General features: G+C 41.4%; 1 protein-coding gene across 5 annotated transcripts in view; it reads right to left on the bottom strand.

Moving 5' to 3' along the window:
* The window catches only part of LOC117738688 (sodium bicarbonate cotransporter 3-like), a 36,470-nt gene that overhangs the window by 2,062 nt on the left and 7,529 nt on the right, over positions 1-26,879 (bottom strand). For 2 of the 5 annotated variants that reach the window (XM_034544707.1, XM_034544710.1), the window contains exons 2-23: positions 20,502-20,583; positions 19,034-19,183; positions 17,005-17,143; positions 16,599-16,759; positions 16,281-16,469; positions 11,452-11,567; positions 10,602-10,759; positions 9,816-9,903; positions 9,522-9,668; positions 8,707-8,810; positions 7,910-8,084; positions 6,807-6,940; positions 6,394-6,639; positions 5,789-5,894; positions 5,351-5,512; positions 3,935-4,048; positions 3,585-3,746; positions 3,211-3,462; positions 2,917-2,985; positions 2,328-2,501; positions 1,977-2,114; positions 806-930 (exon numbers count right to left, since the gene is read on the bottom strand). In XM_034544707.1, coding sequence (XP_034400598.1) covers positions 806-930; positions 1,977-2,114; positions 2,328-2,501; positions 2,917-2,985; positions 3,211-3,462; positions 3,585-3,746; positions 3,935-4,048; positions 5,351-5,512; positions 5,789-5,894; positions 6,394-6,639; positions 6,807-6,940; positions 7,910-8,084; positions 8,707-8,810; positions 9,522-9,668; positions 9,816-9,903; positions 10,602-10,759; positions 11,452-11,567; positions 16,281-16,469; positions 16,599-16,759; positions 17,005-17,143; positions 19,034-19,183; positions 20,502-20,583 — 3,191 coding nt within the window. Of the gene's footprint in view, positions 1-805; positions 931-1,976; positions 2,115-2,327; positions 2,502-2,916; positions 2,986-3,210; positions 3,463-3,584; positions 3,747-3,934; positions 4,049-5,350; positions 5,513-5,788; positions 5,895-6,393; positions 6,640-6,806; positions 6,941-7,909; positions 8,085-8,706; positions 8,811-9,521; positions 9,669-9,815; positions 9,904-10,601; positions 10,760-11,451; positions 11,568-14,943; positions 15,316-16,280; positions 16,470-16,598; positions 16,760-17,004; positions 17,144-19,033; positions 19,184-20,501; positions 20,584-26,879 lie in introns of all 5 variants that reach the window. The other 3 variants (XM_034544711.1, XM_034544708.1, XM_034544709.1) reach the window with 3 other exon arrangements.

Raw genomic sequence — 26,879 nt, 5'->3', positions numbered from 1 at the left:
GCGGACACAAACATGCATAGAAATCAGAGATTAAAACAAAGTAACAGCACAACACTCGACAGGCCAGATACAGTATGCTCTATGTTTATGTTTATGTGGAACAAAAGAAATCTGGGCCTTTTGCATTAGAGGCAAACACTATTTGTCATGAGTTGATTGTGTACACATCAATAGTTAGTTAGAGAAGGATAACATTATATCAACTAGACAAACGTTTGATCACAGACCATTTTAGAACACAGACAGCGCAAGACATTCTTGCTGGGTTTGTTTGTTTTTTTAAATAGCGGAGGACTGACAGTTTTGGCCATGCGCTAACTGTCTGAGCATCAGTGAGGAGGGTTAGCACGCAGTGGGTCAGATGTTTTCCATCAGACACACAACCCTGCTACCTCTTCTTCGCTTGGGAGGCTGTGGGTCACTAGTCCTATTCTGTATGATCTGTTCAAGATGGACATAACAACACACAGCTGACTACCAGTGTCAGAATTGCCATCACAGGGTGTACATGACATCATGATGCATAAGAAAATGTGCTTAGAGCTTTAGTTTATTATTTACTATGAGCTTCGTCTTTTCTATTACATTTCTGGGCAGGTTTTTAGAACTATGTTTGTTAATGTAGTCCATAAAGCATTTAAAAAAAATGTTTTGTTGCCTCATATGGGTCAGACCATCAAATCACCATCTCTGTATGATTTAAAATAGAAAACACTTGATGCCTCACGAAGCATTTGAAATAAAATGCAGCTTTTCATCCCACAACTGGGCGTCAAAGTGTGCTTCACGGCGTTGCACCACTTACCTCCCGGAGAGTGCTTTCACCGGGATGTTGAGCAGGTTCGAGCCTTCAAAGTTGACTTTCAGCTCCCTCGACTCTTCTTTGTACAGTCTGGGCTCTTCTTCCTGAGTGAAAACAGCACTGGAAGCCTAAATCACAAAAGAGCAGCAACTGCAGTGAGCCAGGTAAAATACAGGCACGACCGTCATATTCATATCTTCTGAAACATGCTACTTTTTAGGACCAATTCTAAAGGTTGGGTGTTGTTATAAGAGTCTTCATTCATTGTTGTGTACACACAGGAGACTCATAGCAGGACACTTTCGGCCATGTATAAAATGTTATTTTACAAAGCAATGCCTGCATTGCCGCTGTACCTGGAGGATATCCAGACTGCTGATATCTCAAAGGTACTGCAACTCTGACCATTTACAAATGGGTTATTGAAGATCCATTAGCTATGCGATTAATATCCACTTTTCTTGAATCAAGATCCCACCACTTGAAATGAAGCATTATTGCACTGATCTAAATTGTGAGTGACTGTATTGACATACTATATAGCATTTCTGTTTACTGGAACTGTGTACAAAATGTAGTATTGAATGTTGGGACATTTACTGTTCTAGCAAACATATGCATACAGTACAGAGCAATATTGTTATTATATTCTAAGTTTGAACATTAAACAAGTCTAAGTTGATTGGGTTTAGATTCCCTCCATTCTGGAAGTTGAAGAGGGGTCAATGCAGAACGAACGCAATCAATGTGAAAAGGCAGCTCCAGTCACATTTTTGTTAAAAGGTGCAATGTAAGATTTTTAATTGAAAATTATCATCAACAGAATGTGGAGCGGCTACAGTGTTGGTGTTATGTCAAAGATGTTCATGTATTGAGAGCGTCAGAAGGCCGTTTCATGCTCTCCTTTGGTGAAATAAGTCTTCTGGTGGTAGGGAGAACGAAACTAAACAAAAAACAGAATCGTTTTTAGTTTTTACCATTTCACATTTAATCCAATAAACAAACTATCTAAATGTACACAGACCATACCGTTAACGTGAACTATAACCATAACCATCTGTCAGAGTTTCAGTAGGAGTAGGAGAAATGTTGACGGCGATTTCTTTCGAGTGCTTCAAATGTCACATTGCCCCTTTAAAGAATAGAACAACTATACATTCCCTTCCAGATTTACCAGCTTTTCCTGTGCTTTCTTTTTCTTGTCGTCCTCTTTCTTCTTCTTGCTTTCTGGAATCAAGTCATCCAGCCAGCTCAGCTCCCTCTTTGTGAAGAAAAAGTCTAGAAGCTTTCGGATAAAGACCAGCGCCAGAACCTGAAGAGACATGGATAAGGAAGCCATTATCAATACGTTTTAACATCACTAAATGTAAATAAAATAGAATAAAAATACATATATTACACTGAGGAAAATATTTAATATCTTAATTTCATGCATGGTGATAACACAAATACTCTTACAGCTGAACACACGCCTACACCCTGCGACATATCTTGATCTCTGTAAATGTGTGGTTGAGGTTATTACCATCATGGGAAATACAACAGCTGCTGTGGAGGCCTTGATGACCCAGAGCAGCACCAAACAGGTGAGCTGCACCAGAGTGAAGACATGGACCTTCCACAGCGGCACATAGCGCAGGTAGATCAGGTCGGGCTGGTGCTTGGCAGGCATGCCGAACAGCTTGATTCTGTCAAAGAACTGTGGAGAACATAAGAGGCTCAGTGAGAGAGATAAGAAGTGCTACTGAGAAAGACCAGGGCTGATGAGGAGAGGGGGGAATTCAATACCGTAGTCAGAAGAGGGATTCTTCTGAATAACGATCAACGGTTTGGAACTACAAGGGGAAAACTTATCTTAACTAACTGCTGATGACTGCTGTTCTGTTCAGAATAAAAGGGCAGATTATCTTCAAAGACCAGCAAAGTAGAGTCTTACGAGATATTTATATCAATGTATTAATATATGTGTATGGATGTCTGGCTCTACACAAAGGTTTTAATGGTCCAGTACTTGGAAGAGATGGACAAGAACTTCACTTAAGTGTACTATGTTGAAGTTGTATTTGTATTTTGTGATATATTTAATAAAACAAAACTTGATATTTGAGTCTTACTTGAATGCCTTTGAGGGAAGAGACACCCATGTAGAGAAAGACTCCATACAGGACTGGCATAGGAATGAACTGTAAAGAGCAGAAGTACAACAACGGTATACATTATTCAACTTGCAGATCAGGAAAACAACTTTTAGCATGATATTTTGTTGCACAAGGACAAATTGAGAAGGTAAGAGTAGTGAAAACATGTGAAATTAATTAACTGATAATTAGCTACCTAGATGAACTTCTCATTTGGGGTGATCTATAATGCGAGGCCAGAATCATCCCGGTGTTTCTCCCGTATCTCACCTTGAGCACCGACGTCATGAAAACAGAGCAGCCCATGAGGACAAAGATCATGAATCCAGTGACGCGCTGCTCCCGGATGCCCAGAAACTTGGGCTGCTCTCCTGGAGCGGAGCAGCCAGACTCCACCTTCAGGCTGTTAACGTGGGAGATGGAGAGGACGGTTGCAGCCACGAACCACGGCAGGCCCATAATGGAGCACACGCCCAGCATTATTGCCACTATCAGCAAATCCAGGTGATAGCCACAGCCTTTCTGTGGCACACACAGGGAGACGAGAGACAGCAAATAAGTCAGAGTGAAGCAGTAATGCGCGTTTGTAACTGGGGAGCAAATGTACTTCAAGTAAAAAGTAAATCTCCACAGGCCGGTCTGACCTTGAGCTTGTGCTCCTTGCGGTTGATGATGACTGCAGTGATCTGCTGGTCCATAAAGATGAGGATGGTGCAGAGCAAGGCAGGAAGTGCCGCCACCAGCAGCGTCCACCAGGGATTTTCCCCTAAGGGGTCCATCAGCCAGCCTCTGTTCTTTGAAGTTGGCTTTGGGGGAAAAGCAGGAATAGTCTACATTTAGTATATTAGAAATAGCATTATTATTTGAGAACATTTGAAGATCTGAACATTAGTTAAGTACTAGTATACCACGTGTAAATGTATTTAAGTACAGCCCTTGTCATTTGGGTTAATCATGCATGAAGACAGACAGACATGTTGGAATAGATGCCTACCTCAAAGCGGTCAGGGACATTCAGTTTAGGAGAAGGGATCCCCATTAGATAGTCCACCAACACCATGATCATGATGGTTATAAACACAGCAAAGTCACTGATAGTGGATCGCACCTACAGAACACAACACACAAGCAACACAGCTATTTATTTTCTACTGTCAAACACAGCCTTTTATTAAGGTCACTGTCGAGATCCAACAGAGTAATAATTGCATTGATGTCAACAATAAAAAAGCGCAACAATTCAGACAATACCAGCACCTGCACACACAGAAGACCAAGTGATAACAGACTAGCTGGAACTGTGTGGGAGGAAGTCTCTTCTTTCTGTACAGGAGACTGCTCCAGCATACTAATAACCAATGTAAACATTTACATGGCGTGAGAAGCTTTATAAGCTAGATCTGCACAGTGGAGCTGGATGTGAATTAGTTTTCCAATTTAATCATTGTGTAAAAATATATTGTACATTGATGTTCAAAGCCACGTATGTAACAGTAAGAGGACTTACTGTGAAATTAGGGCTAAACGGTCATGTTAATTATATAATAGCAAATATTTTTGACTGATATTGCGAAAGGATTTGCAATAAAGAAGGAATGCTAATTTGTGCATAATTATTCTAATTTTTATTAAATAAGTGTTAGGGCATCTGTACCAAACAAAGCTGTTTCGTCTGAAGTCTGATAAATAGGATGTGTAGCCGAGGACATCTCTGCAGTGCGACAATAGTTAATAAAACACCATATTGAGATTTAGAATTGTGCAGCCCTACATGGGAGTCGTTGTCTCCATTGTTAAAACAACCATCGTTGCCGATCATCTATCCAACATGACTCCAGTGAAACCATGTTCAGACACTGCTGTAGTAAAATGAGGTTTTCTGAAGGGATTCTGCTGAAGAAGCACTACCTCTCGTGTCCACAGGAAAGGTTTCTTGTAAATTTTAAATAATAAAAAAAACCTTGACCTAGACTCATGACTTTATAACTAGAACAGCAACCTAAAGCAAATTCCACACTGCATTCAAATTAGCATGTCACACATGGAGAGATACAGGACTACTCCATGACTGAAGCTGTCGGCCCAACATAAACGCATAAACACAAACTCTCGAGGACACAGATAAACTTAGTTTCACAGAGGACTGATCCTTTCTAGCCATATTTGGGGTAAAGGGAATATGACACTATTGACAGGCAACCAAATAAAAAAACACCGTTACCTTGAACAAAATCACAGAGCTTACTGGGTTTGAACATTGTTGGAAACATTTAGGCTAACGTAAGAACGCAACCCAAGAAAATATATAACACATAGGTTTAGGCATTTAATTGTGGAAATGTTACCTATTATACCTCTGAGAGGAGTACCTAGAGAAGAATGCACATAACAAATGTAGCAAACACCTCACCCTGGTGGGAAAATATCTCTCCGTCTTGAACTGCTTAAGGAAGGAACACAGGAAGAAGGTGGTGAAGAAGAGGATGAGGGACCAGAAGAGAACATCTGGGATGTAGGGCCCATGATGACCGCAGGCTGGACCCACAAACTCCCCATGGAGTGTCTTACACATCTAGAGAAAAGGGAGTATTAGGTTAGTATTGTAATGCAACATTTGTTAAGCTGTTCCAGTACGGACCGAATTATTGGGAGCAGTTGTTTTTGCAGACCGGTCACAGTTCATGAATGTAATGTGAACATAATCGTTGTGAATTAGTGAGTTGGTGCAAGTGTTAGAAGGTATGTACATTACAAGATATAGGCCGATGATGTCCGTTTGCTCAACACACCCTATACATGGGAGGGACTCCTGCATATGACAGTGCGGATCAATGTGTGCTGGTCTCACCGAAACATTGAGGCTGCTCCATGGGATGGAGTCTGAGCCGTTTCCTGTGCTGTTCCACTTCAACATGAGCTCATCCGAGGCATTGACCGGTGGAGAGCACTGACACCTGGGGACAAGAGAACAAATGCTGAGCAAAGTACGGATGCTTAGTTTAAGTTTGGTTCATTTTAAAGTCAATTAAAAACACAGGATGCAGCAAATCTGCTGGCATCGGTTGTTTTTAAATGAGTTATTTTGCAATGGAGTATTTTCTTCTCAGCTCTGGGGAAGACATGAACTGGGAACCGCTCAAGTCAAAACTATTTTCAGTACAGTTTTCAGCAACAAGAGCAGTGCGTTCTTCATGGGATATTTTTCATGTGCATAATACACTACTTTATGCAACCCTTTAGCATTTAACATGACATCCTGATCTAAAGAGTGCATCAGAAAAGGGACTTTTTAGGTCTGATTTAATGCATTACTGAATAAATACATACTCCCTATTAAACAGTATACACATATTATTGATCAGAAATGTTCATAGTTTATCCAACTAACTCTTTGAACAAGAGCTAAAAAAATAAAATAAAAATACAAAACTTAAATATGAAAGGAGTACTCACGAATACAGGGTAAGGTTGTCCAAGTTGTTGTGCATGTTGACAGGGTAGTGCTCCCCCAGGTGAAAGAGCTTCTCGAGAGCCTCGTAGATGAAGATGATGCAGATTAGTGCAGCGAAGGCCTCCTCTGTGAAGCGGGTGATGTAGCAGACCAGGGAGCTAGCATCTGTGGCCACCAGGACCAAACACATGAAGGCTGTCCACAGACCAATGCTGGTCCGCAGCGACAGATAGGACAGGCCGAAGTCCCTGGGAAAGAAACCGATGGAGAATGGATTCAGGTACACACATGCACATTAGGGGCAATTAGATGATTGGAATCCATAACTTAAAAAAACGAAATGCTGACCATGTAGACCATTTCGTTTCATCAGTATTTTGACTCGGTATAATGAAGCAAACTTGCTTGAACGTACGTGCAGAACTTGAAGAGGATCTTCTCAAAAACTAAAACGGGGCCCGTGCTGCCGAGAATAGTGAGGGGCTGGCCTGCGAAGAGGGAGTACGCCACTCCTGTCAGTGAGGCCCCAAACAGAGACTCTATGGCACTCTGTAGAAATACAGGAGAGGGAGCGAGTGAGGGAAGATGTGGGAGGTGAATCCACCCAAAGGAGGATAGAGAGGGAGAGACTGAAGGAGAAGAGAGAGAGGGGTGAAGAAGAGAACTCCAAAGAACAGACACTTTTGATTTAACAGACATTCGGGGCTGCGTCTGAGAGACTCGGCAGAAACCGTTTGAATGCTTCTGCCCCACCGACACTCTCTCTCTCTCTCTCTCTCTCTCTCTCTCTCTCTCTCTCTCTCTCTCTCTCTCTCTCTCTCTCTCTCTCTCTCTCTCTCTCTCTCTCTCTCTCTCTCTCTCTCTCTCTCTCTCTCTCTCTCTCTCTCTCTCTCTCTCTCTCTCTCTCTCTCTCTCTCTCTCTCTCTCTCTCTCTCTCTCTCTCTCTCTCTCTCTCTCTCTCTCTCTCTCTCTCTCTCTCTCTCTCTCTCTCTCTCTCTCTCTCTCTCTCTCTCTCTCTCTCTCTCTCTCTCTCTCTCTCTCTCTCTCTCTCTCTCTCTCTCTCTCTCTCTCTGTCTCTCTGTGTGTGTGTGCCTCTGCCAACAGTCCCTGTCCTAGTAAGGACAACTGGTTAAAAGGGAGGGAGAGGCAGCGATAAATAGAGAGACACTATATAGCTTTCATTATGATAACAGATTAGTGCATGGGAGGCTGATTATTCATCATATCCTATTTTGGACAGTGATTTCAGACCTCATAGTGAAAGGGACCCAGCTAGATGAGAATGTGATAGCACGGTGAAGTGGGTGAAAGATTTTGGTGACTTTACTTGACTTGAGTGCCAGGAAGAAATTATACTTATACATTGTATTATGGCCTTTACTCTGATATGATTGCAGAATTGTACTATGTTCTGGTTGTTTACGTATCCACGGCACCTAGACAACCAGGGGTTGGATTCCCACTGGCCTCATGAAAAGCACAAGTACTGACTTTTGAGAGTCAAGCTTTCAGACTCACGATGTTGCCTTTTGTTGCCTCCCCGAGCAGACCTCCAAATGTGATGACAGGGGACATGCAGGCGCAGTAGAGGAACAGGACGGAGGCTAGACACTGCAGACTGAAGGAGTCTCTGATGTCACTCCAGTAGAACGGTAACTTCCGCTTGACGTCCAGGATCAAACCTCCAAATATCCTGGAGGAGGAACATTTTGTTTGAATTTTCAAGTAGGAGTGCACAATGATATTACACATTAGTGTGTTAATTGGGCGGAGTGGCACATAAATCACATGAAAATGATGCAGTGCTTTTCCTTATATTAGCCCTTTTACACTTGCACTCCTTTGTCCTCCAGTCGTTCCCTCCTAGCATGAGCCTTTTATAAGTAGCAGTGAAAAGCAAAGTGAAACTGTAAATAATACAGTGCCTTGCAACAGAGTGTGTGTGTGTGTGTGGCTGAGATGAGAAAGAAAGCGCCATACAATTAGCAACAATTAGCGCATCCACCTGGGTGTCATGTTTCCATAACTGCCGATCGGAGCTGGTACATACGCATAACTACTGCAGAGTAATTAGTTCCAGGAATGAATGTCAATTGTATAACCGTTTCCACTAAAGCGGTTAGTGGGTATTAGTGGGTTTTTTTGTCCAGAGGGAAAGAGACTTGATGAGTTTTTCCTGCAGCTCTGGTTAACAAGAAGCATGTTGTCTCAACATAATGTTAATAAACAAGTGAATTATATAATATAAACTACTGTAATGAGGAAGTTCCACAACTCATTTAAGTTGGTGTTCCAAGAAAAGGTGTCAAACTCACCTCCCGGTCCTCTGCAGCTCAGGTCCTGCATGGTCCTCCTCCTTTTCCAGCTCTCCAGCTGGAGACGCAGAGCCGTTTAATTCGTTTGGTCTCTTCCTCTTCATCTGCAGGTCAAGACATTTAAAAATGACAGTTTCACACAATTAAATTCCTTTTCTGTCATGATGCTTTAAATCCATAAGGGGGCACCGTGATTATAGTGGGGAGACGTAAAGTGTGATGTACAGAAATACACAGGCAAAAACTTATCGGTTGCAGTTTGTGAGACCAGACTTAAATACAGCTGTAAGGTCTAGTAAGCGTGTACTGTGTTACCATGCAGCTGGTTAATGATCTCTGCATCAGTACCTCTGTAGCTCCTTCACTTCGAGCTAAACACTCAACAAAGTCACGACTGTTTGCTGTCCTGGCTCCTCATTGGTGGAACGAGCTCCCCATTGACATCAGGACAGCAGAAAGTCTCTACATCTTCCGTCGCAAACTAAAAACACATCTTTTTCGACTATACCTTGAATAGGGAAGGTAGAGCCGTAGTAGCACTCTAGTAGCACTTAAATGTCCCTTACCGATAGCACTTTGTTGTTTAGCACTTTAGTAGCACTTAAATGGCACGTACTGATAGTTTAACGTTATTGAAGAAATTGTACTTGCTTGATTCTTGTTGTTCTGAGTTTGGACTCATGGTTTAATGCACTTATTGTAAGTCGCTTTGGATAAAAGCGTCAGCTAAATGACATGTAATGTAATGTATGTTTGTTGTAGATGGCATGTTAATTTGTATATGTCTGTAAATTACACATTGAAAAGTCATTAACCTGAGATGGGACATTCTTGGGGGGCTCAATCCGGATTGTGGGGTCCCATTCTCCAGGAGGCAGGACAGTCACCTGATCAAGGAACTCATCTATCCCAGAAAGGAGATCCGTTCGGTCCTTGGCCTTGTATGCCACATCGTGGAAAATCTACATAGTGAATATTGTGAGGAGTTATTAAACATCTCTGCAATAAAAAAATAATAATACAAACCTCAGAATCTTTTGATACAGTTTTTGGACTTGTCAAGTTTAAAACAAATAATAATACCAAAAAGACCTCTTTCTTTGTCTCACCTCGTCCGTCATTAGTGTGGCCATGGATCTGCCAATCTCATGGTACTTGGGCCCTTTGCCATGAGGACCCAAAAGCAGGAAAAGAAACCTTGGAAAAAGACAAATAATCATAAAATGCACCATTAATAACATTGATCTCAATACTAATCACGACAGCACATATTCCATTAAAACAATTAAATCAACACTCATTTGTTCTCACTTAAATGCATTGTGGATATCCTTGAAGATGATACACATAAAAAAAAACGACATACTTGTTTTTGCAAAGACAATTAATAAAACACATTGTGATGGTAGTTTAATGTTAGTTTACAATTATGTTTGCTAGCTAGCAGTCGTCTTTCCTGCCTTTGCTGACTGACACATTGCTAAGTTTCTTGACACGTCACCGACATAGTTGATTATTTGGAATACAGTGAAGCAGCCTGCAGTGAAGTGTATGGCGTCACCAATGTGCCCATCATGCTCCAATTTAAACATGTTGCCCAAATATTTGGAAAAGGAAACCAAAAGTTGTGTTTCATTTTTCCCAAAGGTACCATCTTGTGACTGGTGTGTAATGAGCATTCACATAACTACATGTTATTTGTGTTAGTGAAGAGATTAAAGAGGGAAAACAAGGTTGTGTGTATTTAGAATCAGTCAATCCCCAGGTCACATTAGTCCCATGTGAATAGGGCTTTTATAAATTGCTCTCTCAGTTTGCTTTAAATTGCTGCCAAAGAATAATAAAAGTAAGAGTAAAAGTCCATCATGATATCATTCAACTCCAAATGATAGTACCTTGTGGGCACTGGCACCTCTGTGAGGCCAGTGATGAGGACAGCAGGGGACAGTCGTACAAAAGCAATTATGGGCTTCTCCAGGAAGTCCACTTCTCCCACCAGTACGTTGGAAGCTTCAGCACCCGGGGGAATCTTTTTCATGAAATTCATGTCCACCTAAAACCAACGGAACAAATTAAAATATAGAATCGGATAAGCAAACAAATACTAATGACAAACAGAGAGAAAGCATGAGGGACTCGCTTACAAGGACACACATGCAGTTCGGTTGGGCACTATGATAACTAATTAAAGATAAGGAAAGTTAGTAGTTATATGTAGGACTACCTAGTACTGAGCGAAGACAGCTGCTGTCTAATGTTCTTGAATAAATCTCTTATGTGCAATGCAGATCTGAGCAAGGCAAAAACTTCTTTGTAGAAAAGACTGTGCCTTCATCCCTCTTTTGTATCCTCGTACTCACACTGCACCTTATTTGTTGGCAGTCATAATGGATGGTTTTGTAATAATTATTCATGGCAGCCTGCCATTTTATTTAATGGATGAAGTACAAAATGAGATGAATGGAGGCCATGCGAGGGAGGATTTTTAAAAACTAAAACACAGTTGCTTAACTATGAAAGATTTTCACTTTGTTGATCAATTCTTAGTCCATTACGGGTAAAGCCTCTTACTGAGCCCGCAAGAGGAGCGCTGATGAGTATGTGATGGTGGCTCACGTTCAGGCAATTTTCAACAGACCATTAAATGACTATGGACGTCCAGAAACTGAAGTAAGACAGTGATGAACTCATGGGCCTTTCCACCATGATGGATTGTTTCTGTGCTCAGTACTGTGGTTAGGTTACCTTGCTGAAGTTGACACTGCTGCTTTCTCTACTGACCCCTACTTTGGAAGGTCTCCTCTCCACTGCCTTGTTGCCATCCAGGTTGTTAGGGACAGAATTCGGAGACAGCAGTGGTCCTATTGGGGGACAGAGGGAGAGAACGGGCAGGAGAGACAACGTGTTGATGGACACTGCGTCAGTACTTGGAAAGCAAAGACAGGTCGAGACATTGAGAATTGCAGTGTGCAGCACCATGAAATGCAACTTCTGACTTCATTACATTAAGCTATTTATTAAGTGCCATGTGTCTTTCATTTTTCTCTCTACTGAGAATGCAAATTTTGACAAGGTGAACAATAAATGGCCATGGCATTTTAATCTGTGATGAACAATGCAATAGCAATTTTACAGGTGCCGTACTCAAATTTGATCAGAGTTCTTTAAATAAATAAAAAAGTCACAATGCTACAAGTTAAACAGATCAGTACAGTTTTTGTGTGATATTTACAATGTTTTGGTCATAGGAGCAGGAGCATGAATCACTGCATCAGTGATATGCAGCCACTTCGCCTCGTTAGTTAGAATGTCACCAGTTTGTTAATTTACTTCTCAGGTTAGTCTAGGCTCCAAGATATTTCATATTAGCCACTTAACCAACCACATTTCTTTACAATTAATCATGTTAAAAATAAATGTAAAAGCTTTGGTAAAAGGTAATAAAGATCTCTATTAGGTGGCTTAAATGATGCACATGGTACTTGTGTTGGGATCCAGTATCCAGTAAGTGAAAGGACTTCTTCCACTACAACCATCACTAGATATGATAATTTGGTACAGAGCTGCAACACTGATGTCAACAGGGAAGTTGATAGATTTCACTAAGCACTGTTCATATTTGCTCCACGGCTGTTGAGCTCATAACTCTTAAGTCAGTCCTGCTATGCTTGAATTCATGTGTGCCTAACAGTTCACCTTCCTCAGACTTCAGCACCTTCAAGTGGTGATGCTTTGGTATTTGTGCATAATTGGCTGCACACTTCAACATTGCTTATGCAATTTGAGCCATTCCAGATACAGGAAACACTAGCACTTGAGGTGACATGAGAGCATGAGATGAAATGAGGGAAGCGTATACTTGAATCAAAGGATAGCATTTGCATTCTATGCTCTGAAATAACACTTTTTTTAACCAGGGTTTTCTTCTTTTACACATAAGTACACAAAGTACATTTATAGAAGGCTTAAACATTATGCTGCATCTTCATTTATAATAATCCCAAACAAAATTAAAGTGGGCCATAAACAGCATTTGGTTTGGCCAGTGATCCACACTCTTGAACTGTACCCTGCAGTAACCCAAGTGGATGCTGGGTAGCTGTGACTGCTGAACAGGAGCATGATTGCTCACATACCTGACAAAGCCTCTTGGAATAAAGGGAGGGATTAGCTTTGGTTGCAATCGCCAACATGCTTCATTCAGGAAGCTAAGCCCTGGAATGCTCCCCCAAACTGGTCTTTTAAAACATGGCATCATAGCAAAACAGTAACAAATTATACAGCATGTCTGACTCTTGTGTGGAGCTGGTAGCACTGTTCTAATTGAAAAGTGAAAGGATGATATTAATTTAAATGGTATCTTTAAAGTAGTTGTACAAATGTATGCATGCATTTCATGTACAGGGATTATGTACACTAGGTTCCAACTAGTCTGGATGTATCCACTTAAAAAGAAAAGAAAAAATATACAAATATTTTAGAAAACTGTCAAAAGGAAATGCTCAGGATTTGAAAAGCTCTCAAACAGGGTCTAGAATAACATGAAGCGAGTGTAGCAGTGACTCCCTGTATGGCCTGTGTACAGGTATGCCACCCATGACTTCATGCTCAATGGATCCATTGCCTGTATCTGTATAAATAGCCAGCGGTCAAGTCAATACCATTACATACGCATTTAAAAAATAGCAACTACACCGTTACTACAAATTATTTCAAAATAATTTGTAGTAACGGTGTAGTTGCTATTTTTTAAATGTGTATATATATATATATATATATATATATTCAATACACAGTCAGACAGAGCTGATTTAACAACCTACAGTGTTATTAAACGGTGATGAAGGCTTCAAACCCTCTTCTGAATAATAACCCACACACTGTTGTCAAGACGCTTACTTCTTGTGAAATAGTGTGCATTTTCCGAGAAGAGGGTGCAATTACAGACGCTCCTCAGCTATAATAAGACCACCACAACCTTTCAGATACAGCTCCCACCAAATGACCCATACTTTGGAATGGAGCCATTCCCAGAGTGAGACAAACACAGACACACAGAGTGAAAGGCAAACGCAGTCTATTAATAGCTGACCAGTTTTGGTTTGGGAAGAACAAAGTCACTGCAGGTGACAATATGGTAGATATATCATAGATGTAATATGATGGGATTTAAAAACCTATCCTGAATTGGCATTTTTCTTTGGAGATTGTTCTGTGCTCGCCAGATCAAGAGCTCTTTGAGAAAAATGTCTTGATGATCATGGAAACACTACCACTTTTGTCCAGAGCCAAAATCCACACAAAAAGTTACTTGTTGACGATTTTAATTATGTGGGAAGCTAATAGGAAAGAACTGATGCAGGTAATCGAGCAACTGTATTATGTACCTATGAAGTTCGTATTGGGCAACTGTATTATGTACCTATGATAAGTAATAGCAGATACCCAATATGAAATGGCACACAAAAAGTGAGAAAATAGTGAATTCTACAAAAATACAAATTATCGGGAAATCCCTTAAAACCGGTCTTACATGAAATGCCTCGACTGAGAAGAAAGATGGGGAAGAAAGCTAAATGAGGAAATAAAGCATCACAGGACTCATGATGCAGTACAAGAGAAAGAAGCCATGCAACAACAATGTCAGAGGTGTGAATGGGGACAGGGCCAAGCAAGTCATAGACGCTGAGGAATGTCTTAGGAGACAGAGATAAGTTTGAGTGGAAAAAAGAAGTATAGAGTTTGGAGAGCACAGATAAGGAGAGATATTAGCAGAAAGGGATGGGTCAGTGGAATAGATGTAAACAGAGAAGGGAGAGAAGCAAGAACCATGAGGCAGAGAGAAGTGTCAACAACTGTGGATAAATACAGTGGGAAAAGCATCTTAGCGTGTGAGCCTTGCTGTGGGTTACTGATGAGATGGCCGCAGGGTTGGAAGTTAAAGGGACAGTTCAAACCAAAGTCAAAAATGCATGTTTTTCCTCTTACCTGTTTTGCCATTTATCAATCTAGGTTATTTTTAGTGTGGGTTGTCTAGTTTTAGAGATATCAGCCATAGAGATGTCTAATAACTGGGCAACTTACACCAAAACAATCTGTATTGATAAATAGCACAACAGTTAAACATTTTTATTTTGGAGTGAACTGTCCCTTAAACAGGGAGCAGAGCTTTCATGCTAGTGCTAGTGTTTTCTGTTCAAGCCGTGACTCACACTGGCAGGCTACATAGATATTTGCCTTCTAAGGGCAGCAGCTCGAAGCCCTGGGATGCTGAGGATGGTCGCCGGTTGAGCTCTGGTGATGATGCCTCTTCTGCAGAGTTTTGTGGATCGTCACCCTCAGGAGGCGAAACCACCACTTCAGGGATGCCTTGAGGGCCAAGGCCTGCGCCGTGGGTCTGGGAGGAGTGGCGGAAGGCAGATGGGGTATTTTGAGGGGTGGTGAGGAGCACAGGGTCTGGGACGTGCCCAGTGTTGAAGGAGGAAGAAGAGGGCAGGAGATGGTTGAGCAGGATGGAGACCCTGGACTCTCTTCTCTGGGAGAGGTTGGCGACAGAGGAGGCTGCCTCTGGCTTGTGGAGAGAGAGGCGTGAAGAGGACAGGCCCTCTCCTAACAGAGGAGACAATGGCAGAAAGGGGATAGGAGAAGGGAGAGAAAGGAGGAGGAGGAGGAAATAAGGGATGGAGCAGAGAGGAAAAACATATGAAGTAGGAGTACATCACAGAGGTGGTATCTGGAGGAGACACAGCCAGAAGGGGTGGGCAGCAAGAGTGGGGCAGAGGTGTAGTTAGAGAGAATAGTGGAATAGTGCTTGAGCGAAAAGCATGGCTGTGAGCAGAAGACACTAAGAATGATTCAGTGAGGCATATAGGAGGGCCCACGATGGCCAAACAGCTGTTCTCATTCAACTTCAAACAAACGGATCATACAACATGTCGGAGGCACGGCAAAACTCTGAGAGATTTACATGCAGGAGAGGATGAGTGGGCACAATATCAGTACACAGTAAGCAAACGTGTGCTCTACCACAACAGACCAGTCATCAAGCCTACACCGTACATACTCATTTCACACAAGTCGTACATCATCACCAGCCATTAATGTGACATATGGAATTTTGACCTTTGCGTTTTTAATGACATTAAAAATGCAAGAACCACAGGCACGGAAGTGGAGAATGTGATATTTCTTCCATTCTTAGAAACCATATGTCCTTAAAATGCCCACCATAGATCAACATCACTGTGGCCATGCCCAGTAAAAAAGAAAAGTAAAACACACAATGCTGAATCAAGTTGCAGGTGAAGCAATATTTCCAGAGTGTCAACCTTTGGAGTGAAAACAATTATTAATGTAATACCCCAAGCCAGGCCAGCAATACAGGTTAGCACAGTCAGTCACACCTAGATTTCTCTTTCATTATTGGGGCTGAGACTCTCTAGATTTTACTCACTTTTACCATCCACCTTCTACGATGGCATAGGCGGATTTCAACAGTAGGTTTTTAGGAATAGTTCCCCCAATGGTGAAAAAGAAATGAAGGAAAAAGAAATGAGTGCATTGTTGGATCTCACCGTTTCTTTCAAGCAAGAGCGGGTCAGAATGTTTCTTGCCTATGTCGGCAAAGGAGCGCACCAGAGGGATGCGATTGCTGAGTTTTCTCTCGTTCTGGTGGTGGTGCTTCTTCAGCATGGCTTCTCGAACGTTGTAGCGCAAATCCTCCTTCAGCTGGCCTGACGCCACCATGCTGTCTATTAGCATGTCTGAGAGTAAACACACAACAAGAAGAACCACACATTATGTATGGACCACTAAATAGAATATTACTATTATAATGACACTAGTCACCATACTGCTAAATAAGGGACTGTAAAATGTATTGAAAAATGTACCCGCAATTTCCTCGATACTGTTGGCCCTCATATCCAGCATGACTGTGCCATTGAGTATGCAGCTACGCAGTTCGAATAAGCTGTGTAGTGACAACGTAGCCACGTAGGGCTTACTCCACCTCTCCCCGCCGTCTTCCACGTCCTCTTCAAACTTCAACCACCTGAAGACACACAAAAATCCAACAGATCTAGACCTTTTCATTGCCACTCTGTTTCTACGGCAACAGTTTTGGTCCACGTTTAATTCCTGTCAGATACTGTATTAACAAGAATTACAACAGGAAATATAAAAGGGTCCCCATTTAAAATGCTTATTTTATCAAGTTTAAAAAGGTTTATCGTTCTGTGTTGCTTTCACTTCATGCGGTTGGCATCATGCCGTTTGTCCCTCGAGTTGCTTTCTGACCTGGCAGTCTCCTTCCATTCAGTGGCCCCGCCATGTCTGAAGGAGAGCTCGTCCAGCTCAGTGAAGAGGTCGTGGGGGACGTGCTCCAAGTCATCGTCCTCTGTACCCAGAATGAACTGGACCCGCTGGGATGGAGTGTCTGCACAAAAAATAAAATTTAAAAAAGGGTAAAAGGTAATATTTACAATAACAGAAAAACGCTTCAGGCATTAGTTGTTATTAAAAGATAACCTGTGGAGTTTTTGATATTTGTTCGCACATGACATGCAAACGGTTTCACACTTTTCCACCAATCTGCAGGTGGCTGTAATGTGCCAAGAAATGCAACAATGTGCCAGTAAAAACGGGGAAGGGGAATGCTGCATGCTAGTAAACATGGGTGTTAATGCATGTTCCGAGTTGTTCTGCTTTGGAAAGATGAGTAAGCAAGTGTATTTTGTTTGTTAGAGCTCAAGGAGACACGATACATTTTATGTAATGCTGAATATAAACTCCACAGAGCATATTTAAGTGGAAACAGGGGTTGAATCGGAGCATAAGAAAAGAAAAACTAAATTCTTTGGGATTCGTTTAATAAAAACACGTGCGTGTGGTTGGCCAGTACAACTTCCCTCATGCCTTCTGAAGATGGGGATAGGGTCTCACTTTTTAGGGGGAGTGCAGAAAGACCACTACACCACTGTAACTGCTTTCATTATACTATGTAAGAAGGAATACATCTTCAGCCTTGATGCTGAGAGTGTGCATAATGAAAACCTGCATGCTTTCCAGCTATTTTCTTTTCCTGTCTGATTGAATTAGATATCAGGACATGTGGAACCAAAAAGAGAAAACGGAAATCGATAAGGCCGATTACAGGACTAAGCATCACAGGGAGGCAGAGATGGAATGACTCGGAGCAAATAAAGGACAGATTTAATCTGTTCACACATACTGTGTGTGGTGGTCTGGTGTGTATTATGCACGTGATTGAGTACACTTCTTATTGATGTTGCTGCTGCTGCTTACGGTTACTTAACACTTATACCTGATCATAAAGATGATCTGCCCATTGACAATTGTTGTTTCTGGGTCAAAAACTCATGATGTTGATTCATGATAAAGGACCCTGAAGGGTGTTTGCTTGTCATTTCTGGAGTAGATGGCAGGAATCATGATGAAGTTGCAAAATGTAACTGTGTGTCTGCTCAAGCAGGATATGTGATAAAAGAAACGTAGCATTAGGTCTAACTGTGTACATGAGCCATTTCAAACCGTCTTATAAATGGGTGATGCTCTATGCCCTCAGTGCTGAACACCAGAACAGGACCAATAACGTTTTGTTTGGCGTTGTCAGAAAAGGATGAGGGGCTTTTTATAATTTCTACATTTTGTGCCTGCTAGTGTCCTCAGTTCACCGGCTTGTGACCCGGAAATCAATCTTAGCGCTCCATTTTGACAGGCATTCTAATTACTAAAATACATCTCGAGGAGCAAGGAGGCTTGAGGAAGGAGCTATAAGCAAGGAAACATGGGTGTATCCTTGGTGGAAGTGTTTTCGGCACCCGTGACGTAAACAAAAATTCAGAACTATATTCAGAACTATTTGAAAGATGGTGAGAAAGTGAAGGCTATAGGAGAGTGGTGCTATAACCTGGCAATGAGTACATTGTTGAGCACCATTCAGCTTTTAGTGCGTTTTAAATGAAGATGTCTTATAGCATTCATATATGACCACTATGGCCATTTGGGGCAAGCAAATCACAGCTTTATAACTATCTACAAAGAACATTTGTACAGGTAGCAGATAGTGTGCTGTGAAATAAACACACCAGAAAAATAAATTGAAAAAGTATGCCAAATGGAAGCTTGTTCCATCCATTGTGGATTGCAAGGGTTTCTGTTTATAGTCTGAAGCGAGTCCTGTGCATGTATGAATAAACACAGTTGAAGGCTCTAAACGTAGACATCAACTGCAATGTAGAGTACTAACAGATAGAAACTCAGTACAGACATTTAAAAAAAAAGGTTTAGGATGTGTGATTCCAACCATATGTGGGGGATTCCCTGCCATCTTCCTTCCCCTCCTCAAAGTCTCTCTCTTTCTTCTTTCGGTGATGTTTATGTCCTCGGTGGCGATGCCTCCGCTTGCTCTCCCTTCCAAGAGGAACATGGACGCCTACGTACACTGCTCTGTGGCCTGGGGAGAAGAAAAGTGCAATACCAATAAGAAAACCTTTTGAACACCCTGTACACCCAATTTAGTATTATGCCATCACTAATTAGGTGGTAAAGAGAGAGAGGAAAACACATGTCATGCATTTTAAATAGATTAGACCACACACACACACACACACACACACACACACACACACACACACACACACACACACACACACACACACACACACACACACACACACACACACACACACACACACACACACACACACACACACACACACACACACACACACACACACACACACACACACACACACACACACACACACACACACACACACACACACACACACACACACACACACACACACACACACACACACACACACACACACACACACACACACACACACACACACACACACACACACACACACACACACACACACACGACAGCAATAGTATGAATGGAATTCCAAATGCAATAGACACAATTAAATTTCAAAATCGACTTATATCCATATATGTTTAGTTCTCAGTAAGACATTGACATTTTCCACCCTTGGGTTTACTTCCCCTCCTTATTATTACTGCCACACAGAAACTGTGTTCTGAAATGCATACGCCCTATTTTTGGCCTACATTCTCTGCCAATACTAATTTTTCACAGATGAGTCATCGCACTTTGATTTGGAACCAAGAAGGAATGAAACCAAGATGCAGCACTCAAGGCATAAGTGACATACAGTACACAAGAGCCGAACAGATGGAGGAAAAACATAGACACACGCACACACACACAGAAAGAGAAAGACAGAGAGAGGACACCGGAGATGAAAGAGGAGGATGGAGTGAAAATAAACAGCTAAGCTGGACAGAGAGCAGAGGGCTCCAGGGATGTCACAAAAGGGGAGAATGGGCTAAATGGAGATGTAGAGGATGGAGGATATGAAGTGTGGAGGACCCACATAAAGAAAGAGCAGTGAGCTGAGAGACTGCTTCTACGTTCTCTACATGTGAACAGCATCAACACTTTTGATCTCAATTAGTTTATGATATGCATCATGTAATCACACGGCCTATAAATATATAATTATATTGAATTATTTCCCAGCACTAAAGTGTATCAAGTTTACTTGGCCTAGTGTGTCAGACTTAAAGCAACTAGGAGCAAGTGAATGGAAATAAAATGAAGCATTCATTTATTAGAAATAGAAAAGGCAACAATCATTTTTATTTTACATGTGCAGAAATTGGTACCTTCCCTTCCCATGAAAAAAAAAAAAGCACATTTATGACGGGAATAATATTTCAATCTTTGGCTTGAAACTTACTTTCCAAATCTTCCCTTTCATAGTTTGTGTGAGTGGCGAAGCTGCTCTTCCCATGGTCAACTATTGCCTCCTCATCTAGACCCTGAGAACGACAAGAGAAAGAGAGAGAGAGAGAGAGAGAAGGAATATAAAAAGATAAGAGACACATCAGACATTCAACAAGACCTCTCATTGATGCAATAAAGCACAATGTTAGGAACAATAACAGACTGAAGATATTATATCATGTAGTTTCTAGCTGAAACTTGATAGGTTGATGAACAAGAATGACAGATATAAGATCTGTTGACTTGGCGGTGAGCTGTAGCAGAGGAATGTGTGGAGCCAACAGGTCAGAGAAAAGGTCCCTGACTCCATCAAGGCGTCCCGCTCTTTTCCAGACGTCCTTTTCAAGGACTTTTCCAGTGACGATCTAATACAACCAAAGTACTCTCGTCCATAAACATCTGCTGGCGCGTCAGGCTGCGAGTCCAGCCTACTGCTCGCTGCTCACGTCCTCCCCTCACAGGCAAGCTCACCGTGATGTACCGCATACCGCTGGAGAGCGCCGCTTCTTAGTGTTCACACTCCTTTGGAGTTACGTCGTAAAACGTTAACTTTCGAGGAGTTCCGGTAATTTGAATTTGGCATGTCACTTTCTGTCGCCGGAGACGGGGTTTGTACTACAAGAGTTCTTTTAGAGTTGTAAAATTAACTGACAGCTGCATCCAGAGTATTTTTCCTCGGCATAACGAACACACATCAAACCCAACAACACTGTTCCCATTGGAACGGTTTCTTTACTTTTAAGTTATTGGCTTTAACTTGTAATTTATATTGGTTGACACTAGGGCTGCAACAACGAATCGATAAAATCGATTATTAAGATAGTTGGCAACGAATTGCATTATCGATTCGTTGTGTCGCGCGATTATTACGCCACCCAATAAGACCCGGAGATGTTTATAAAAAATTTTTTAAAAGTTGGGAGCGGAGCAAAAAAAAAGCCTGTAGAGCAAAGACTATCGGAGAGACCCGTAACGTTGTGCGAGAACTAACGGTTACTTCCCCGGTGGTGAACGGCTGTTTTTACGGGAACAAGCCACGCGCCCTTCCTGCCCACCTGCATGCTGCTGCTGCTCCGGCAGCGTTGGAAGCGGAAGTTGGTGAAATTCCCCGAGCTGTGTGAGCCTATGGGTGATGTTATGAACACAAAAACGATTAATTCATCGATTAATCAAACAAATAATCGACAGATTAATCGATTATTAAAATAATCGTTAGTTGCAGCCCTAGTTGACACAAACACTCTCCATCCATCTGATACTGGCCCGGCCCACCTGTCACATATTAAAAGGTTTGCCCACCCCTGGCCTAGTAGTTCCTTTGAAAATAGGAGAATGTTGAAACAATTTTCCAGGACATCACACATTTGATCTTTTCTCTAATTTTCATGGTGTTTTCTATGACTGGAAAATGTGTCAACTGTTTTCCAGGTAATCCAGGAAGCGTGAGAAACCTGTTTATCAGACTGCAGGTTTTCCATTGAGCCATTACGCAGAGTAGCTTGGCTGTGATAAGACTGGTGGGAACAACACAGCATGGGGATCCTTACATCTCCTCAAACACTACAACTATGTTAATTGATTTTTGTTACGAGTTATGAGTGCATATTTTTCTTTATGTGTTGCAGTAAAGAAAACTAAATGATATGAAAGGTTGAATCTCATGGCAACGTCAAGAGGCTGGCTACACTAATTAAAAAGAGAGGTAGTGAAAATAATTAGCCTGATATCAATGTCATGGAAAAATCAAAAGATGGAAAGATCCAGTTAGAGGAGATATACATCTTTCACGATGTATAGCTCCTCTAGCAGCAAAGGTGCATATTATTAATATTCTTTATCAAATGATATTGCCCTCAAACTACAATTACAGCACCCAGGCAATTGCTATACTTGTGAGGACATTCATCCCCCAACCGCAGCCTTCAACATCAGCAGGGCACATTTATCCTCAACATTTGAGATGAAGCCCAGTCTTATCTTACTTTTAACCTAAACCAAACTTTGCTCAGTTTTACACTCAAAAGCCAGTTCTCACAAAGACTGAAGTGAAGTGTAGACAACACATACAGACAGAGAGAGCGAGAGCGATTCAAGACGTAATAAAATAAAACCTTGCCGCTTTTAAACCGGCTGTCACTGCAGCAACCACAGTACATGTGAATCGCCCGGTGGGGTTTTGCCAGCAGGTGAGCAGGAAGCTTGGGTGGTGCCTGGCGGCATGGAGGGAGGCTGGATGTACTGCCCATGCTACAGTTACACAGAGCTGGATGAAAATCTACGAAGTTTCCCTTTCATCTCTCCAGCCTCATCCTCCTTACCTGACAACAGGTGAGGGAGGTGTGTGGAGCCAACAATCCTCTGTAGCTCGATATTGTGCTAAACTCTAAGCCTGCCTACTGGTTAGAGGTCCAATCAAATTTGAAGGAATTGAATTAAATCCCTATTGTAACTGGACAATATTCTGTTGAAATATGTAAAAGCTTAAGTTTCACTAACTTCCGTTTCACTGGGACTTTAAGTGGCGCAATATTTTTGGCAACCATGGTCTCCAGTTACTGCTGCATGTGTGGCCAATACTGAACTTAATGACCCCCCCCCCCCTGAAATTCACACCTCCAAAAACCGTAATACTTCCAGCTGTTCACTAAAACCAGAAAGAGAGAATCAAGAGAAGTCATATAGGGTCTCCAAACCACAGGGTGGCAGTGATCCAATGGTGGCTCCGACAGCATGGCTGATAAAAGAGATATAATATGTTTGTGACGGTTATGGCAAATGTATTTTTAGATCTTATGTTTTAATAACAGGAAAATTGTAGAATACACGCTAAAAATATATTTCTGTATTTTTCCACCGAGACTAAAGTGATTATATCTAACATTCGGTCTTCTACTTAAGTCATAAAACATGATTAGACACCGCACCAACTGCAAATGTACTTGCCTTGTGTACAAACTCTTTGATGCAACACAAACCCCAATTAGATGAGCCTTTCAGTTCCTTCAGCCAATCACAGAGAGGCATTGCTGCCAAGCAGTGCCTCTCTGTGAAAACAAAAAAGACGATGACAGCCACATGCTGAAAAGACACAGGATACGTGGTTGATAACAGGGTCTTGTTTGTGTCTTAGCCCCAACATCCAATACAGACCACACTGAACTTTCATTCTGGTAGAAAGCATGTACTCAATATCGATGTCCTGCTTTCATTAGTAGCTTCCTACTGTGATGACATTCAGATTTCCACACATACATTAGCATACTCATTTTCCTGATAGAACCCCACGTACGATGACTGATGCCATCTGTGATTGTGTCTGCGTGTGCACTTGTGGGCCTGCGTTTCACAGTTGCTAGTGGATTTGCATGATAATGAGCAGTGTTGCTCTCTGACAGTGCCTTCATGAGGAGTGGTAATAATTCAGCTGCTGAGAGGAGAGCTGAGAAATTAATCGGTCTCTAGTTACTGGAGTTATTTCCCTCCCAAGGGCGTGTAAAACTGACCAAGGGTGACTAAAACTGGACTGGTTCCTCGTGGTCATTTGTGTCAGTCACACTAGCTGACACATTTAAAGATTACATTGAGTACTAGAGTATTATTAATACTGAAACGCCTTTCAATTTCAAGAAATGCAAGATTGATCAAGATTAACAGTCTTGCTATTTGTTTAACTTAAAATAAACTTTGTTTTCATAGAAAAAAAGACTAAACATTTAATAAAATAAGAAATACAAAGTAAACTAAAATCAATTAATAGAGCAACCTTTGAACAAAGTTTGGCTACCAGCCACAGTGCTAATTTCCTAATCTGCTGGAATCACATGCACCAATGTTTACAAGCACAGCACATAAAGCTAGTGTAACAATATTCCTGCTTCATGAGTCTTATTCCTAAGCTTCTTAAAATACCACTTCTACAAATCTGTTAATTGTATAGTATAAACACCAGTTAATGTACCATTATGGCGTATTATATGCATGTCATGCATGTTAAAACTCAGACTTGACTCCACATTGCTTTGTACAATTTAAGAACACATGATGCAACCTGTCACATAGCTTTGTCCAAAATAAACTCCTAGTCTATCACCTAATTGTCCATTATGCCCACAAAGCATAGCTGTGGTTCGGCCCCAGAAGCAGTGCTAGTGGGGAGGGCAGAAGAATTGCCAGCTGGGTAAGAAAAGCTACCATCCAGCGACATTAATAGATGTTGACGAAAGGCAAATGCATCTCTGGCTCCATCTATATAGCCAGACTGTGGGCCTAGCACTGTTTTCTTTCCTGTGTGGATGTAGAGGGTATAATAATTACCAATATTGTGTTTGTTTTAAATATGCCACCAAACTTGTCTGAAACTTATGAGTGCCAAACAAAGCTGCAGGTCACATTATCCAAGTAGATCTGGATCCAATCAACAGTAGACTGCACAACAAATGCTAGTGATCCAGATACAAAGATGCATGGTAACAAAAGTAACCACAGTACGAGCTTAATCTAGAAAATGCTGTAGCCGTAAATATAAGCACAGCGTTTCCTGTCCACTGAGACATGTGTGCTGCCACACGACAGAAACATTACTCATGGGATGCGCTACATTCTGCTCCAACTACCACTGGTAAAACCCATGTCTAGCACGGTGATCACCGGCCCCCCTGATTGTCACCAGGGAACATCACGTCACCTCTAGTCGGAGTTCAGAATAAGTGAAAGCATGCATATAGTCCGGTGCGAGATAAACCCTGCCTTGCTTTTCTCAAAACACTTAAGATAACAATCGAAAGAGAGGTAGGCAACACCAGCAGACAACACAATCAAATTATGAAGTGTCAGTCTTTATCATTTCTTATCTTTCTGTTCTCCAATCCGGCCCCCTCACTCTCTATTCTTTCTCACATAGGTGTCTTGTGGGAATACTGTTATAATAACATTGTGAAGATCTGTGGGGGGAGGGAAAAAACTATCACAACTATCATGCAATGTGATTTTTACAATTACTGTCTAAAAATAGATTCTGCATTTATATGCAACTAGACAAGATGTAGGTATCTGAAGCATGCCGGTTTCCGTTTGTACACATGTAGTGTTTTATTCCAGCAGGATGTGGTTGAATACAAGTAAACAAGTATGGAGAGCAAAATAGGTGGAATAAATTGGCTGAAATGCAAAAGCACAACCCGGCTATTGTCCAACGATGATTTTGCTTTGTATTGGTTGAATTTCAACATATTAACTGCCAGCTACACGTCATCTCTCAACTCCAACTTTATAAAGTCTTGCATCTCAAGTTGCTAATCGGACAGTAAACAATGAGCAGGGCATGGAAAAAGAAGTCTTGGCCCTGGATATCTGCTGGCTTCAGAAAGCCCCTTGTCCTAGATTGCAATTACTCCAATGTATCTGCTCCCAAACAGATTAGTCAGCTAATTGAGTGATAGCGGCCCAACAAACTGTAAAGAACATCAGTTTGATCTGCTGCAGTTTCTAAAATGGTCAGAAATTCCATGCAACTTACTAATATTGGGAAAAAGTGTTTTCATAGCTGCTCAGAGAGAAAATAATAATAATTAATAAAGTTGCAAATAAAGACAGACCTATGATGTGCAAGACAGTACAAAAAAAATCCAATAATATCAATTAATTATTACTTTAATTTCCATGCAATATCCATGAAGTAAATCATAAAGGGCTGTTAAAACAATTACTGCAAGCGTGTCTGTCGGTATATGAGGGTTTGCTGGCTTTTACAGCAGCTGAGCAGGTACAATCAACATAGGGTATTATGCAGGAGTGGGGATTTATGGTTCACATGAAGCTTTAAGAGTAAACACAAGGCTTACGTGTCTCCATCCAATGGCAAAGAAAACACGTCATTTGAACTCCCCATTGAACTTTATAGAAGGATTTGCCAAGTACAAGATGAAGGTTGTGATATATCCCACATTAAATGGACATGTTCACACTCAGGATAGGCTTGTTGGGGAATACTGTTCATGCATGTATACAGAGGTGTTTGTCATTAAGATATGAATAACTATGGCATTTGTGACATTGTATCGTATCATTCTGTTTTACAACACCTTAAGTATTATTCTCCGTAATTACCAGAGCTGAATAAACATTTCATGTCACATTTCACGTCATTGTGTATCAAATCTGCCTTACATCAATTACACGCTACATTTAATTAGCTGCTTGGTGTATATATATTTTTCATATTGGCAACTAGTAGTGATAGTGGTGACTTGAAAAATATAAAAAGTAACACATTTCTTTCAAAAGTAATATGTTTTTAGTTTTCAGAGCTTTTTATTTTGGTCAAAGACAGCTC

The sequence above is a fragment of the Cyclopterus lumpus genome, chromosome 11 (genome assembly GCF_009769545.1).
Source record: "Cyclopterus lumpus isolate fCycLum1 chromosome 11, fCycLum1.pri, whole genome shotgun sequence".
Taxonomy (NCBI): Eukaryota; Metazoa; Chordata; class Actinopteri; order Perciformes; family Cyclopteridae; genus Cyclopterus; species Cyclopterus lumpus.
This window is presented reverse-complemented; position numbering and strand designations above follow the sequence as displayed.